Source organism: Pseudocercospora fijiensis, assembly GCF_000340215.1.
Source record: "Pseudocercospora fijiensis CIRAD86 unplaced genomic scaffold MYCFIscaffold_5, whole genome shotgun sequence".
NCBI classification, from domain to species: Eukaryota; Fungi; Ascomycota; class Dothideomycetes; order Mycosphaerellales; family Mycosphaerellaceae; genus Pseudocercospora; species Pseudocercospora fijiensis.
Genome location: NW_006921536.1, coordinates 2922643 through 2937855, shown reverse-complemented (window position 1 = coordinate 2937855; position 15213 = coordinate 2922643). Strand labels below are relative to the sequence as shown.

General features: G+C 47.4%; 8 protein-coding genes across 8 annotated transcripts; 5 read left to right on the top strand and 3 right to left on the bottom strand.

The window, feature by feature from the left end:
* Nucleotides 1–606: 606 nt before the first annotated feature.
* MYCFIDRAFT_138532 (lysophosphatidic acid acyltransferase endophilin) lies at nucleotides 607–2010 on the top strand (the record flags this gene model as incomplete). The annotated part of the gene is made up of 3 exons (XM_007929675.1): nucleotides 607–733; nucleotides 787–1351; nucleotides 1416–2010. 3 exons carry the CDS (start codon nucleotides 607–609, stop codon nucleotides 2008–2010), a joined length of 1287 nt encoding a protein of 428 aa, XP_007927866.1.
* Nucleotides 2011–2588: 578 nt separating this feature from the next.
* On the bottom strand, nucleotides 2589–3628 carry MYCFIDRAFT_56437 (uncharacterized protein). The gene is made up of 3 exons (XM_007928871.1): nucleotides 3464–3628; nucleotides 3319–3407; nucleotides 2589–3259 (listed from the first exon to the last, which is right to left on the bottom strand). Exons 1-3 carry the CDS (start codon nucleotides 3528–3530, stop codon nucleotides 2912–2914), a joined length of 504 nt encoding a protein of 167 aa, XP_007927062.1. The 5' UTR covers nucleotides 3531–3628; the 3' UTR covers nucleotides 2589–2911.
* Nucleotides 3629–4119: 491 nt separating this feature from the next.
* Nucleotides 4120–5740, top strand: MYCFIDRAFT_71645 (glycosyltransferase family 22 protein). The gene is made up of 2 exons (XM_007928927.1): nucleotides 4120–4247; nucleotides 4308–5740. Exons 1-2 carry the CDS (start codon nucleotides 4139–4141, stop codon nucleotides 5705–5707), a joined length of 1509 nt encoding a protein of 502 aa, XP_007927118.1. The 5' UTR covers nucleotides 4120–4138; the 3' UTR covers nucleotides 5708–5740.
* A 722-nt stretch (nucleotides 5741–6462) lies between these two features.
* Nucleotides 6463–6945, top strand: MYCFIDRAFT_197309 (uncharacterized protein; the record flags this gene model as incomplete). Its single annotated transcript, XM_007929345.1, has 1 exon — nucleotides 6463–6945. One exon carries the CDS (start codon nucleotides 6463–6465, stop codon nucleotides 6943–6945), a length of 483 nt encoding a protein of 160 aa, XP_007927536.1.
* A 438-nt stretch (nucleotides 6946–7383) lies between these two features.
* Nucleotides 7384–7968, bottom strand: MYCFIDRAFT_175640 (uncharacterized protein; the record flags this gene model as incomplete). The annotated part of the gene is made up of 5 exons (XM_007929344.1): nucleotides 7384–7445; nucleotides 7471–7764; nucleotides 7794–7863; nucleotides 7898–7923; nucleotides 7950–7968. The coding sequence occupies 5 exons, from the start codon at nucleotides 7966–7968 to the stop codon at nucleotides 7384–7386; spliced, it is 471 nt and encodes a 156-aa protein (XP_007927535.1).
* A 496-nt stretch (nucleotides 7969–8464) lies between these two features.
* Nucleotides 8465–9129, top strand: MYCFIDRAFT_77619 (uncharacterized protein; the record flags this gene model as incomplete). Its single annotated transcript, XM_007928942.1, has 2 exons — nucleotides 8465–8920; nucleotides 8992–9129. The coding sequence occupies 2 exons, from the start codon at nucleotides 8465–8467 to the stop codon at nucleotides 9127–9129; spliced, it is 594 nt and encodes a 197-aa protein (XP_007927133.1).
* A 262-nt stretch (nucleotides 9130–9391) lies between these two features.
* On the bottom strand, nucleotides 9392–10436 carry MYCFIDRAFT_30459 (uncharacterized protein; the record flags this gene model as incomplete). The annotated part of the gene is made up of 4 exons (XM_007928749.1): nucleotides 9392–9957; nucleotides 10007–10110; nucleotides 10179–10307; nucleotides 10363–10436. Coding segments are annotated over 4 exons (873 nt in total), but the record flags the coding sequence as incomplete, so codon positions are not given.
* Nucleotides 10437–10838: 402 nt separating this feature from the next.
* On the top strand, nucleotides 10839–14560 carry MYCFIDRAFT_175638 (uncharacterized protein; the record flags this gene model as incomplete). Its single annotated transcript, XM_007929343.1, has 7 exons — nucleotides 10839–10876; nucleotides 10909–11048; nucleotides 11092–11144; nucleotides 13552–14055; nucleotides 14106–14140; nucleotides 14169–14363; nucleotides 14395–14560. 7 exons carry the CDS (start codon nucleotides 10839–10841, stop codon nucleotides 14558–14560), a joined length of 1131 nt encoding a protein of 376 aa, XP_007927534.1.
* Nucleotides 14561–15213: the final 653 nt, after the last annotated feature.

Below are 15213 nucleotides of genomic sequence, written 5' to 3'. Positions count from 1 at the left end.
AAGGCGAACCAGTCCCTGTCCCCCACCAAAAGTCCTCGCGTCCCACCATTCGTAATAATAATAAGTAGCAGTGTCGCCAGGAGAAATAAATAACATGAAACGTCTGCCTCATCATCCTGCTCCTGCTCCTGTACCAAACACTTTTCTGGTTGAACGATCCTAGTGTTGACTTTCCCACCAACCATTGACGCGAGAGTGCCGGAGTACGTGGCGCGTGCAGTGCTTGCATTCCATCATCCACCACCGACGACTTCCGCTTGAATCCTCCGATCTATCGATCGCTTTTTTATGCTGTGCTGGCAGCACATATCTCACCACACTACTGCAAACTGGTGTCCAGTTTTCTTGGAGCTTTCCAGGGCAAGCAAGAACACGGTCAGACTTCCCGTGGAGACCCGTGCTTAGACAACGTTCAGGTTCCTTGTCCCCGAGAAACAAGTTAGTTCGTGAAGAACCCTGGGCGATTCCTAGGTTCCATCGGCATCGAACGACCTGTCGACACGAAGTCACCAACTCATTATTCTCCCGTGGGAGACGACGCCTTCGATTGCTTGTTCTTGCGTCTGGATACACCACAATTGATTGGATCAGGCAATCGTCGTCACAATGAATATCAATAAGAAGTTCGATCGCATGAAGCAATGGGGCAAGGAGCGGATGGGAGGCGAGGTCAAGACAGACACAAGCGAGGAGTTCAAGGCATTGGAGATGGAGATGCAGCTGCGACACGAAGGTGCATACGCTCAATCAACCATTCTCGCAAGTATCTGGCTAACCATTTTCCAGGCATGCAGCGATTGAAGAAATCCGCGGACGTTTACGTTCAACACACGGGAAAGCGCGAGAAATACCAGGACAAGGAACAACAACTTCCAGTCGGCTACTTTGGCAGCACAATGGTAGCACACGGCGATGACTTCGAACCAGATTCCGAATTTGGACAATGTCTGGCTATGCTTGGAAGAGCGAACGAGCGCATTGCTCGGATGCAGGAGACGTACTGCGCCAATGCTACTAGCAGCTGGCTGGAATCGCTCGAGCGGAGCTTGGTGCAGATGAAAGAGTACGAGAGGGCGAGAAAGCAATTGGACAGCAGAAGATTGGCATACGACACGGCAGGCGTGAAGATGCAAAAGAGCAAGAAGGAGGACTTCAGGATGGAAGAGGAGCTTCGGAATCAGAAGATGAAGTATGAGGAGAGCAGCGAGGACGTCTACCGGAGAATGCTTGACATCAAGGAGGCAGAAGTGGACTCTGTGCAGGACCTCACAAGCTTTCTGGACGCAGAGTTGACATACTACGATCGATGTCGGGAAGTGCTTCTGCAACTGAAGCGAGATTGGCCAGCATCGTAAGTCTTCCGTTCCGAACACGTCGGAACGTTAGCTAACAACTATCAGGCAAGCTTCTCTAAGCCGGTCCGGCACAGCCTCGCCAGTCAATGGTCTTGCACGCCATGGAACCCGATCGCGAGCCTCCTCGAACGCCGACCGGTTCTCTAGAATAGACGAAGACGAACCTCTCGAGCCACCACGACGAATAGGTTCCCGGGTTCCACCGGGCGCCAACTCGCCTCGAAAAGAACTACCGGGCTTCGATCTTCCAGTGCGGCCAAACGGTCTACGAAGCAGCAGCACACCCGGATTCGAAGGTCCTATGTCGCTCTCTAGAAGCGAGACTCTTTCCCCAGCCCCAATGCCACGGCTCACTCGCGTACCTACAGAACCAAGCAGTATTCTCGGAGCACGCTCAAACTTGCGAATCACGAAGTCAAGAGAAAGCTCTCAGCCTCCGCCCGACGTGTTCGGAGATGACCAGTCCGACTACTCAAGAGATCTGGTCGATCACCACAGGACCGCAAGTTGGAGTGCAGCAGCCCAAGATGGCAGCGCGACGAACGGAGGGAAGAAGCCTCCACCTCCACCTCCCCCATCACGAGCGAAGAAACCTCCCCCTCCGCCGCCGATGAAAAGGAGTGCTCTTAGTACGAGCGAGATATCTCAATACTGACGAGGAAAGGGATTTGGCGCGTTGGAAAATGCTTCTGGAATTGCATGATATGGTTTGGCATGGCAAAGGGTGTTAAGAATGGTTATACCAGGTTGGGAAGCGATGAGATGGCATTAGCGATGAAAGGGATACGGAATTTGGGCAGAGTAGGGCAGGTAGTTTGGGATAGAATTATTTTTTCGCGCGAGCGCGAGTTTTGATCACACACAATAGCACTCGATTCTCAATTTTCGAGCATGCAAGCCAACGATGAGCTGCGCTTCGACGGATGCAGCACTAAAGGACATGGGCGCTGAGAGGAGATAGTGACAATTGAGAGGTGATGGGAACGAGAAGGCAGCGATGCAACCAGTCATGTGATATTGAACAAAGTCACATACAACCAGTCATGTGATATTGAACAAGGTCAGATTGCGAAGCAGAGAGATGGATGACGCTTTGAAGCCCGAAGCCTGATGGGATGAGACGAAGCCCGTCAGCTCTGCCCAACGACAAGCTCTTTACTGGCTTGCAAGCGGATTCGCGGCAAGCCATGAAGCCTCGCACACACGCACGCACGTGAAGATGGAAATCAAGGTAGTTTTGTAGTTTTTGTCATTCGGCTGTCTATTCAACAGCTCCAGCGCCGTCGCGCTATATAGTGCAGCACGTCTTATGCATGGCCACCGGCAGTTAACCCCCCAGACGCAACCAGCTGCGTGCGGCAATGTCGTCGTATCATGTCATGAAAATTTCCATCCCAGTAAGCGCCGAACGCCTTGCAGCATGTCCATCGCCAAAAGACCAGCCGCTTATGCCAAGTTCGATGTGGGTGGATATTGCGACTTTCGAGTGATGAAGTAAGATAGGAGGGTCGTGGGATGTCGCGATAAATGATGATGGTAAAAGGGCGAGATGTCGCTTAGCGATCCTCGGCCCACTCGTTCTCGCGGCGGATCTGGTCCTCCTCTTCGGGGGTGAAGTCATTCTGGATGTTGAATGTCTTCCTAATCTCCTCTGGAGACTTGCCCTTGATCATGTTGGCCACAGTCTTGCAGCCGACATCGAGGAGTGCCTTGATGTCCATGTAGTTGGCAGCGAGGATGATCTCGAAGAGCATCTCCTGGTCGACCTGCATGAACTTTTGGTCCCAGTCCTCGATGTCAGTCGTCTTCTTGCGGGAGTCGGCGTCATCGTCTTGTGATGGGGCTGGGTCGTTCTTGTGGTGCTCGCACCACTCGAGAACCTTGCGAAGGACGGCCTCGGAGACCTGCGGAGCTTGTTAGACACTGTCTCGGAAGATGAGGATGGTGGTATGGTGTGACTTACGTTCATGATTGGGATGGGCTCTTCGCCTGGGGCGCCGAGGTCCTCGATCATGTTCTTGATGAGCATGGAGCGCTCAGCAACCTTGCGCTCTGTCGCGGCTGTCAGTATATGGGGCGCGCGCCGTCAAAATGATTTTGGAACTCACGAGTGACGATCTCAACGTTGTCGGAAGACACGAGCTTGACGCTCTGCTCACCCTCGGCGGAAGACATGATATCTGTGGATGTGTTGAAAGGACTTCTTGGTGAAGCTGGTGTTGTTTGTGGATATGTGTCGGAAGGTGTGGTGTGGTGGTCTTTGTTGAGTCGCAAGTGGTTGTTCGAAGTGGTGGATAGAAGTGCAAGTGCGGGCGAGTGACACTTTAAGAAGGAAGCCCACCTTTGGACGGGATGAGCCGCACTTTAGCGCCGAATGCTGCCTGCCTTGTGCGGATCGTGGCTTGTGACTCAGTTTGATAGGCGCAAACAGCAAACAATGCTAACGTCAATGCGGCGGCTGTGCGGAGATGCTGAGGCAGGCACGCACGGAAGATTCACATGCAGATGATTCGGTGTACAATAGGGTGAGTGAAGTGCTGCTGGATATCACATGCCGCTGCGCACCGCAGTCCGTCATTGTTGGGCATGTCTGGGCGGCCCGAGCTCATCAGTCGCGATGTTGTCTTGCCTGCTTGCGCAACGCGACACGCGACTCTGCCGACATCACCGAGACATGCTCTCATCATGAACTTCGCTTCTCAACCCATCCTTGTCCATACTGCTTTGTCTAATACTAATGCCACCTGGCCTGCCATAACCGCCCGACGCCCGACGGCGACGCGATGTGGCGCAGACTCTACCTACTGCTGGTGCTGCTCAGGTTGTACTTTGCCCTGCAGCCGAGCTACATCCATCCCGATGAACACTTCCAAGGGCCTGAGATCATTGCCGGTAAGCTGGCTCCCACGCATGCGCATCACACGTACATAGCGTGTTGACAACTTCAAATAGGCGAGGTCTTCGGGTACCCCATCTACAAGACATGGGAGTTCACCTCATCCTACCCCATAAGAAGCATATTCCCCTTCTGGCTCGTCTATGGCTGGCCTCTGACGGTATTGAAATGGATCTGGGAAGGGCTTGGCTATGGCCCAGTGCCGCCGAGCGTAGCATTCTACACTTTACGCTGTCTCATGTTTCTCATGAGCTTCATCCTCGGCGATTGGGCCATCCATGAACTTGTGCCAATCCCGAACGAGCGACGGAGGGCAATAATGCTTGTGGCCTCATCATACGTGACCTGGACTCTACAGACCCACACATTCTCGAACAGTATCGAGACGATCGCTGTCCTCTGGTCTCTGGTTTTGATTCGTCGACTCTCAAACGATCCCGAACAGCTGCTCGTACAGCCGTGCGCTGGCCTCGCGTTTCTTGCAGTGGTCGGCGTCTTCAATCGCATTACATTCCCGGCATACCTCCTGTTACCTCTGCTCCAACTCCTGCCTAGCCTGCTGAAACGCCCTCTCCGTATCCCAGTCATGCTATTTAGTGGACTGGCTACCATGGCGATTGCTATCACAATGGACACCGAATTCTACCAAGGCTATCGACCTCATGTCAGAGATCTCTTGAAGACCGCCGTCTTCACACCGTGGAACAATTTGACTTACAATACTGACGTCGCAAATCTCTCCCAGCACGGTCTTCATCCTTTCTGGCAGCACTTTGTCGCCAATCTCCCGCAACTCATAGGGCCGGCCATTCCCTTGCTGTTCCTCTGGAGTAGGAAGGACATTCTCCTGTGGTCAGCAGTGTCCGGAACTATAGCTTTGTCCCTGTTTCCACACCAAGAACCTCGATTCCTTCTGCCGGCTGTTCCTCTCCTGCTTGCTACCACTGCCTTGCCTCCACGTGGAGCTCGCTACTGGGTAGCAATATGGATATTCTTCAATGCCCTGGCAGCTGTTCTCTTTGGACAGTACCATCAAGGCGGCGTTGTGCCGGCGCAGAACTGGATCGCGCAGCAGGAGGCTGTGAGTCAAGCATTCTGGTGGAAAACATACAGCCCGCCAAGATGGCTTCTTGATGGCCGCAACCACTACATGGAGACCTTGGACTTGATGGGAATGTCCGGGGACAAGATGATTGCGCAGCTCAAGCAAAGTGCTCATTGCGAAAGCGCGGCCAACAAGACGCTTCTGGTGGCGCCAGACAGCGCAACCTTTTTGGACGCGCACACGTGGCCTTCGTCAGAAAGCAAAGATCTCACCTTCCTCAAGATGTGGCAATATAGGAAACATATTGGTCTGGACGATCTTGATTTTGGAGGCGATGGTGTGAAGCCTACATTGCAGCGAGTGGTGGGCAGAAGAGGTTTGGTAGTATGGCAAGTCAGTAGGAAGTGCTAATGCTACTCAATAATAGCAACGAAGAATATCTCGACCTCCTTTCCATCGCGTCCAAGGTCGGTGTGCTCGGCATGTAGGTGGCCGTCTTCACTGAAGTCGTCCATGGATGAGTGGACTGTTGCGGCAATGTGGCAGTATCAATCGGAAGCGGGAATACTGCTCATGATCGTGAACTTATCTTTTTGCAGGAAGAAGCCTGTGACAAGTTTCCAAGTCACCTAAGAACTGCACATGTTCTTGGTACAACAACATTTCGGAGTCGCTCCGACTGTACAAGCGATCACCCCAATACTTGAAAACATCACCACAAGCACGCAAGTTCCGGTGAATCCACATTTGATACCCGGCGACCTTCAATTCATCATACAATTGTTCATCATCCCGCTTTCAATTCTCAGATACCTTGGAATCTACCTGGGCCTCATGATGCTGTCCCCGACCATGTACTATTGCCGCATTACAGGTCTGGGAACGCGTCCAGAGAGATAGACTTCAGTCACAGCCGACACGCCAAGTTTGTTGCTTACCATTCAGTTTCACGAGCAGCAGTACCATAAAGCTGGCCTGCCACAACCACAATATTTTCGCAAAGTCTCAACAGCGCCTTTCAAGCGCGCACAATGTCCTAAATCCAAGCTTACACTACCCACTGCCTCCTGCCTCTCGCTCCACATTCTCCAGAAGTCGTCACTGGAATCAGCCTTGCTGTCTCTACTACTACCTTCCGTCAGAAACCCACCCGATCATACGCCACCATGTTCAACAACACCATATCGCTCACGCCACAAGATCTGACGACTGCCATGCACGATCTCTGGAACGTCTTCCTCATCGCACTTTTCCTGCTGGCCAGCTTCATTCCCGCGGTAATCATCACAATCACGACCGCAAGTTTGACCGGTCTGCTTCTTCATTTGGAACGCAGGGATCTTGGAGAACTAGCATGCGACTGGACGCTCCTCACAGGACTTTTCGGACACTTGTTCGCCATCGCCATCTCACACCTTTACTATGTCAACAGCGATCCGTATCCTGGCTGGCCGATGATGATGCTTTGGATCTATTTTGGTGAGATTTTGTTTAATGGGGCTCCTGTTGTGGTGGTTGCGATTGGTGCGGGTATCAAAGCTATGGTGGGCTGTGTGTGGAGGAGAGGAGTTAAGGGGTGTGGTATGGAGAGGGGAGAGAGTGCTAGTACTGGAGTCGAGGAGACTGAGAAGTCGCCGTTGCTGGGATGATATCGATGGGAATTTTCACATCTCTGAATGTGAAGGGTACGAGAGTCGTATCCACCGAGCATCCAACATGGACAACTCGAACATCATGCCTTCACAGGACAGCCTCTTCGCCGCTGTAATCGACGTTCACTCCGGTGCTCATCGTGGGAGGCAGCTGCATCTCCGCTGGACTGATCACCCTCGGCGCAACCTTATTAGCCATCAAAGACTCACGCCTTGAGAAATACAAAGAGCTCAAGTTCACTCCCTTCATCATCGTCGGCATGATGACCCATATCTTTGAATTGATATTCGGATTCGCTCCAAAGGTGTACTCTTCAGGTAAACAGTGTGAGGATTTGACAACACCAAGATGGCCAGCGAATGCTCTTCAACAGATATTAACCGCAGCATTCCCAGTAATACTAATACTCGAATTCTCCCCGCAAGGATTCTCCGTCACAGAATTATCATTGACCTCCGCCGTGATGGAAATATCCCGATTACCCGCAAATTCCTCTCTCGCAGCAAGTCTCACCTCTCCACCCCCATTAACCGTACCGCCCTGAATTTCGACGATGGCTCCACGACCGTTTCTGTTGCCGACGTCGATGGTTCCACCGCCTTCAAACGTCTTGCTGCTGTCGATGGTGATGGTTGTGGCGCCAATCGAGCCTGAGGCTGTTATGACGACGCGTTGACCACTGCTGATCGAGTCGATTGCTGTTTGTATCGCTGCTTGATCATCTTGACGGCTCATGCTGCCTGAGCAGGTGGCTGCAGGGTGAGGTGCGTATGGCGGTTGTTGCTGTAACAGGCTCAGTTGTGGCGCCAGTAGTCCTGATCAACTTCGCAATCTGTCAGATCACGCAGGAGACCTGTCTCTTGTCTTTCCGTATCATCGACATGTGACTGACGAAGAGGATGCATGCCTCGGACCTGATTCCGATTACGCAGCTATTATATAAGCTACCTCCCATTCAGGCGCTTCGTAGAATACTCGTGTATCATGTGAGAGGAAGCACGTGAAGGACTATAACTCATTAGGTTTAGCGTCGTTCCTCCTATTCTAGCGAAGGATTAGGTGGAGCGGTGTGTGATTGGTTGCTCGGAAGTCGGCAAATGAACCCTAAATTATGCTATCACGTGCAATTCGAACCAATTCACCACCGCGGAACGTAATCCTTAATGCACAAAGGCCTGAACGGAGGTAGTATATAAGCATACTCCTTTCCTTTCCTTTCCTCATCATCATCTCAACTCAGCATCTCACGCAGTGAAAAACGAAGAAGGTCTTAACGCGATACTTCACCGTCTCCCACTCGGCACGCCAGCGACATATCAGCTTCTACAGCTGCATCGGGCCCGCTTGATCCTTTCGGTGAAATTCGGGACCGCCTGCGTGGCATTGTCGTAGACATTAGGGCGTAGGGCGAGGGCGAGGGCGAGGGCGAGGGCGAGGGCGAGGGCGAGCTGATTCTATAAAGCCACTGGCCATACGGAGGCACAGATGTGACATATCCGATCCGATCAACACAATATGTCTGGAAATCTTGGGCCTCCTAAGCTCACCTTCCGGACCGCTGTTCCAGCAGATGCAAGCCACCTGGCTTCTATCATCAACGCTGGCTTCCGAAATGAAAAGACTGGGCAGACATGGATTTTCAACGACCAGTCCCGAAGAGTCGATATCGTATCGGCGAACGACACCGCCAATATGATAGCCGGCCCAGATACAGTCATGCTCACAGGCAACATTCCAAGCGAACTCCGGCCAGTCGCATGTTGCTTCTTGCAAAGGCCTTCTGATCCTGCGCAAGCCCACATGACGACCGGCGCTGCTTGGTTCGGTCTGCTTGCTGTACAACCAAAGTACCACCATCGAGGCTATGGCCGGGCCATGCTTGCTGAGGCAGAAGAATTTGTGCAGCAAAATTGGAACGTCAAACGCCTGGAGATGGACTATGTAAATGCACGCACCGAGCTTCGCGCGTGGGTGAGGAAGCAATCCCATGAGAGCACCCAATGTCGGAGAAATCCGCTGACCTTCCGACTATTGACATCTAGTATGGCCGCTGTGGATATCAAGAGACTGGGGCAAAACGAGACTTCCGCTATGGCGATAGAGGACGTGAAATTTTCGCGGACGGGCTGGAGATGATCGTCCTTGGAAAAGACTTGACGCAGGCTACGAGCGTTTCTTGAAACCTCCGGGCGGAATCGGTCTCCATCGTAATCACTGGCATGGCTCGCTGGTATCGTATGTTAGCAAAGGCTGCTCTGTTTAGCAGCTCTCTCGCCGCAATCCTCGCCCTCTACATCACGTCAAAGATCCCTCATTCAGTTTGCCGGTCACGCTGAGATTTCATTTGTAAAGTCCATTTCAAACGTAAGCCCTGCCCTGTATGTTGTCAACTCCCGAGAATCTGGATAGGATTCTCCAGCCGGATCTGATCTCAATATGAGCTCACAAGATGGCTATACTATTGCAAGGGCTCGCCACACCTCCAGATACATGAAGTGGCGCTGAAGTGAAGAAGAATGAGTACCTCTTCCGCTTCTCGCACTCTTTGGCCAGAGTTTCCACGTCAAAAAGCTCCCCGATAGGGCACCCCAAAGCGGCCAGCAAATGCTCATGTAGCATTCCAATCCCTGATTCTGGAGGAGGCGTGCACTCGAATGCGACCTGATCCCCAGCCACGGCCGCAATCTGGTTATCCCACAACCATGCAATGAAGTCTTCTGCCTGAGCCAGCCCAATGAACTGATGCTCTCCAGGCGAATGTCTTTGGCAAAGTTCTGTATATCGTTCCTGCTCGGAGCTTTCGTTATACCATTCCAGCCAACCAGTTCGAAATATCAGGATATCTCCAGGCATTATCATTGTCCCTTGGGCCCGTAGCGTGTCGAGCACATGATCCAACGTTATGGGAGAGCCACCATTTGGGTCGACCCTCCAGCCCAGAGACAGGAAATATGCATGAACGTCGACAAGTACACCGCGGCCCACGATTGCTCCGGTTTGGATCCAGGCTAGTTCTCTTTCAGGCCGAATTCAGTTGAAATCGCTCCAAAGACATACCGTTCGTGCCCAGGACCGTCGAATCTTCGATATGGGCGCTCCCGAAGCCGTTGTAGAATTGATGTGTGACCCTGAGTCCGAAGTGACGAAAGCCATCCCATTGACTACACCACGACCAATGGCGTATTGGCAAGTATTGCTAGCAGCAGAGGTGGCTCAATACTTTACGTACCTGGAGACCTGAGTGTTGAGGTTGACGGAATCCTCATAGACTGACGAGTCAATCTGATGAAGTTCATGATAAGGTGGCATCCGTCCTCCAAAGGCGCGGGAAACTGCGGCGAAGTGGTTGATGGGCAAGCTGGAATGTTATCAGGGAGGTCCATCGATGATACTACACGTACATGGACACTAACTCCAATGAGATGGAAACGCCATCTTTGATTTCTGCCGCTGCTGCGACCTTTCTAGCTGGAGTGAGGAAGTTCAGCTACACCATGCCGCTCTCTTAGTATCGATCAGATCAATGACTTTGTAGATGCCAATTACTGTGCCGATCTGATCCGCCTCGCGATTCTTGCTTGGAAGCGAGTTGAAATATGACCACGAGAATCGGAAGCCTGGTACCAGCTCTGGCAGGTCAACATAGCGAGGGACGGGACACTCCATGGGTAGTGCAAAGAGAAGACGTTTCGAGCATCGACGAACTGGGTTTCTGCCCACGAAATGCTCTGGCCAGTGTATGACGGGTATATGGACTTCCGAATCCCTGTCCGTCACTGTTGGGAACCAGGAACAGCTGGAAGCTGACTGGTCGACGCGTACCCATCAGTACCCGTAGCCAGGGCCTCTGGCGACGCCCGAAGCGCAATATTGATTGCTGATTCACGTCATGACGGTCAACGATGGTAGCATTCTGACTCCGGTATCGTCCAATTAATAAGTCTGTGGACGGCAGACAGCTCAAAACCACCTACAGATCTCCGACATGAACTCAAACATACTCGAAGAGCTAGCACAGCTCAAAGCAGAAGTCACTCGCCTCAAAGCAAAAGACGAGATCAATATGCTCATGGGAAGGTCAGCTTGAATCGATCGCCCCGTCAACTTAGCACATCTCAATAGCGCAACAGACACACAACTAGGAAGTGTTGTGGACCACTATCGCGTTCCAAGACTGGCAGCTTGCAATGTATTTGTTTTGATTACTAATCGTATATATATCTCAACTACCGAGGCTAGTAAACTTCAATAGCTAAAGGCTCTTAGACTCTATAACTATAGGCCTAGGTATCTTTATATTATATATAATATAGCTATTTATAAGGTTCTAGGAATACGATACTAGTTTTAGAGAATATTATAATTTTAGTTTCTATATATATCTATACCCTAGTTTATAAAGGAAAATTTACTAATCTTACAATTCTAAATTATAGTTATGCTTTTCTAAGTTATATAGTAGTTTGTTCTAGCTATAGTATATAGTTTAGTAGGGCTTAATATAAGTACTAGTATCTAAGTAGTAGTTCGCTACTAGTCTAGACGCGCGCTATTAATTCCCTTAGACTCTTAATTAGTAGGCTTTAAATATTTAGTTAGAAAATTAAATATATCTATAGCAAATACTAAGTACTACTTAGCTAGTCACTATAGTAAGAGAGAATAGAACTTTAGCTATATACTAAAATAGCGATTTAGACTTCTAACTTTAGTAGTAAATTTACTAGTAGTAAAAGTTATTAAACTTAGCTTAAAATATATAAATAAAACTTAATTATTTAGGCTATATATAGAATATATACTAAAAGAATAGATATACTACCTTAGTAGAGGCCTAGATATATTATATATAACCCCTAATTACTAGTAGCTATCCTCTAGCTAGTAAGTCTAGTAGTATAATTCTTAGAGATTAATAGCTTTAAGCTATACTATCTAGCTATTATAGATTTAGCTATTATACTAGTTATTTCTATTACTCGTCCTCCGATAAATTATATAGTTTAAAGTATAGAATACTAATTAAAATTACTAACTTCGAAATAGAGATAGTTCGATTAGTAGAGGTCGATTAACGGTTCGACTAATAGTTCGATTAATAGTTTAATTAATAGTTTAATTAATAGTTTAATGAATAGTTTAATTAATAGTTTGATTAATAGTTTAATAAATAGTTTGATTAATAGTTTGATTAATAGTTTGATTAATAGTTTGATTAATAGTTTAATTAATAGCTTGATTAATAGTTTAATTAGTAGTTTAATTAATAGTTTAATTAATAGTTTAATTAATAGTTTGATTAATAGTTTGATTAATAGTTTAATTAATAGCTTGATTAATAGTTTAATTAGTAGTTTAATTAATAGTCTAATTAATAGTTTAACTAACCGTTTAATTAGTAGTTTAATTAGTAGTTTAATCAATAGTTTAATTAGTAGTTTAATTAGTAGTTTTAGTTTAATAGAAATTTTAATTAGTATTTTACTAGTAGCTAGTCCCCCGATAAATTATATAATTTAAAGTATATAGTACTAAATTACTAACTTCTAAATAGAGATAGGTCGATTAGTAGGTCGATTAGTAGGTCGATTAGTAGATCGATTAGCAGTTTAATTAGTAGTTTAGCTAGCAGTTCGATTAGTATTTTAATTACTAGTAACGGTTTAATTTAAAATTTCGTTAGTAGTTTAAGAAGTAGTTTAACTAGTAGCTTAACTAGTAGTTTAATTAGTCGTTTTATTAGTAATTATATAAATAGCTTAATTAACTATTTAATTAATAGTTTAATTAGTAGTTCGATTACTAGTTTCAGTTTAACGAAAATTTTAATTAGTATTTTATTAGTAGTTTCTTTAATAGTTTTATTAGTAGTTTTATTAATAGTTTTATTAGTAGTTTTGTTAATAGTTTTGTTTCTAGTTTAGTTAGTGGTCTTAGTACTTTAATTAGTAGTCCTATTCGTAGGCTAGCTCGTAGTCTTGGTAGTTTTACTAGTAGTTTTATTAGTAGTTCTGTTAACAGTTTTATTAGTAGTTTTATTAATAGTCCTATTAGTAGTTTTACTAATAGTTTTACTATTAGTACTATTTGAGTTATTAGTTTTACTAATAGTTTTACTATTAGTACTATTTGAGTTATTAGTTTTATTATTAGTTTTATTATTAGTTCTATTATTAGGTTTACTAATAGTTTAGCTAAGAGTTTATCTAATAGTCTATCTAATAGTTTACCTAATAGTTTAATTAATAGGTTTGTTAATAGTTTTCTTAATACCTAGTCCTACTAATAGTCTAATAGTCTAAAGTTACTAGTAGCTCTACTAATAGCTTTATTAAAATTAATAGTACTATTAGTAATCTTACTAATATTTTCGCTACGGGGACCTTTATACTAGTCGATAGGCTTTATATTTAGTAGGATATAGCTATATCTAGGTCTTTAGTATACGTTAAGCTCCTACTAAATTTTTATTAGCGTATTACGCTTATATCCGGGATTCGTTAAGCGCTTTCGATTTACGTTCTATGCTAAAATCCGGGGTAAGTTAAATTTCCCTTTAATATTTGTTTCGATTGACGTTCTACGCTAAAATCCGGGGTAAGTCAAATTTCCCTTCAATCTTTGATTGCATATTACTTCTGCGAAATTTCTTAGCCAATCATTTCGGTCTTGGCGGACAACTTGGATTTTCGCGGGCGGTGGCCGCGGTGTCTAGATTGGCAGCTGCGCTGCCAATCAACCACGTAGCCAAGAACATGCACAATACATTAAGTTTCTTCGCACTCGACGAACCAGATGTGTCCGTAGAAGTCGGAGATCGTGGTGTCTACCGCGGAAAAGTTGCCATAACCACACTATTTCAAGACCAGTTCGGATCTGCGACTCTAAAAGGCAATCTCCTCTTCCCGTTCCTCACGACTGGGATGATCGAAGTTGCTGGTGATGGTAAAACTGCCAAAGGAACATGGCGATCTCCAAGCGTACAAGCAGTCATGTCGGACGCAGGGCCAGAACCAATTTGGCTCTTTGGTGCTTATGCGATCGACTTTATCAAGAAGGGGGATGATTGGAAGATATGGCATTTTCATTGGTACCGAACTATCAAGGTACGGCTAGAGATTCTCTCATGAGCATATCCACTAACGATTGATGACAGTGCAATCATCACAAAGGCTGGGTCGAAGATCAATCGTGGCTATTCAAGGGTCCATTACCAAAGTACGTCCGTTACATTCTACGAGTTCAAGAGAGAAAACCAGACTTACACACCTCTACCAAGCTCCCCCGACATCGAGCCAACAACCTACCACAACCCATACACCCCAGAAAGCATCCAAGACTCCATCCCAGGTTGTCCTCCACCATACGAGCATTATGACGGCCCATCATGGCAAAACACAGACCAAGCTCAATTGTGGAAATGAGTACTGCTCTGATATTGAAAGTCCTCCGTCTACACGAGCCATATTCTTGCAATACCCAACAATACCAGCTTTCGCAGTAGAATACCAAGACCCACCACCTCCCAACCGCGCTCCCACAATCGAACTAATATCAACAATCCTCGCACCTCGTTCAGGACTCGTTCTAAGAAAAGCTTCGGTAGGGTAACGAATCATATCCATAGCGGTTCTCCATCGTCATCTCCATGAAAGGGCCTCATCTGAACTTGCCAATGGCGATTGGACCTGCATTGTTCACAAGTACGAGTGAACGTTTTTCCCACCTCGGGTGATGATTTGGGATACTTCTAAGGCTTCAGAGACATCGTTGGGGGACGGGAAAGATTTGGGAAGAGATGGAAGGCCTGGACCCGTGAGCTCTTTGGTGCGGGAGATTCCTAAGTCGTCCATGTCCCAGGCTGCGACTTTATAGCCTTGTTGGGCTGCGGCCATGCCGATTCCGGAGCCTGATTGAATTCTTGACAAAGCTGGTTCACGGCACATTTCTCTGCATCTAGTCACCTGCGCCTGTGATTATGATCAGTGATCCAGGTGGATGGACCCGGGAGGAATGCCAAGGTTGAGATGAAGACATCTTGGCGCTGGTTGGATGAAGGGATGGGAAGCGTACGGATCGACCTGAGTAGTACTCACACGTATACCGTACACACAAGTAGATTTTGTTCCATAGGGCTCCGGTAAATGTCGGGGTTTGATATGTTCCATATTGCTGGGATGTGTGCGGAGTTGTGACCACGGCAGTTCGACGACAGAACAGAGAGCCAACCTTATTCAGATATTACCCGATTGAGATTTGGCTTC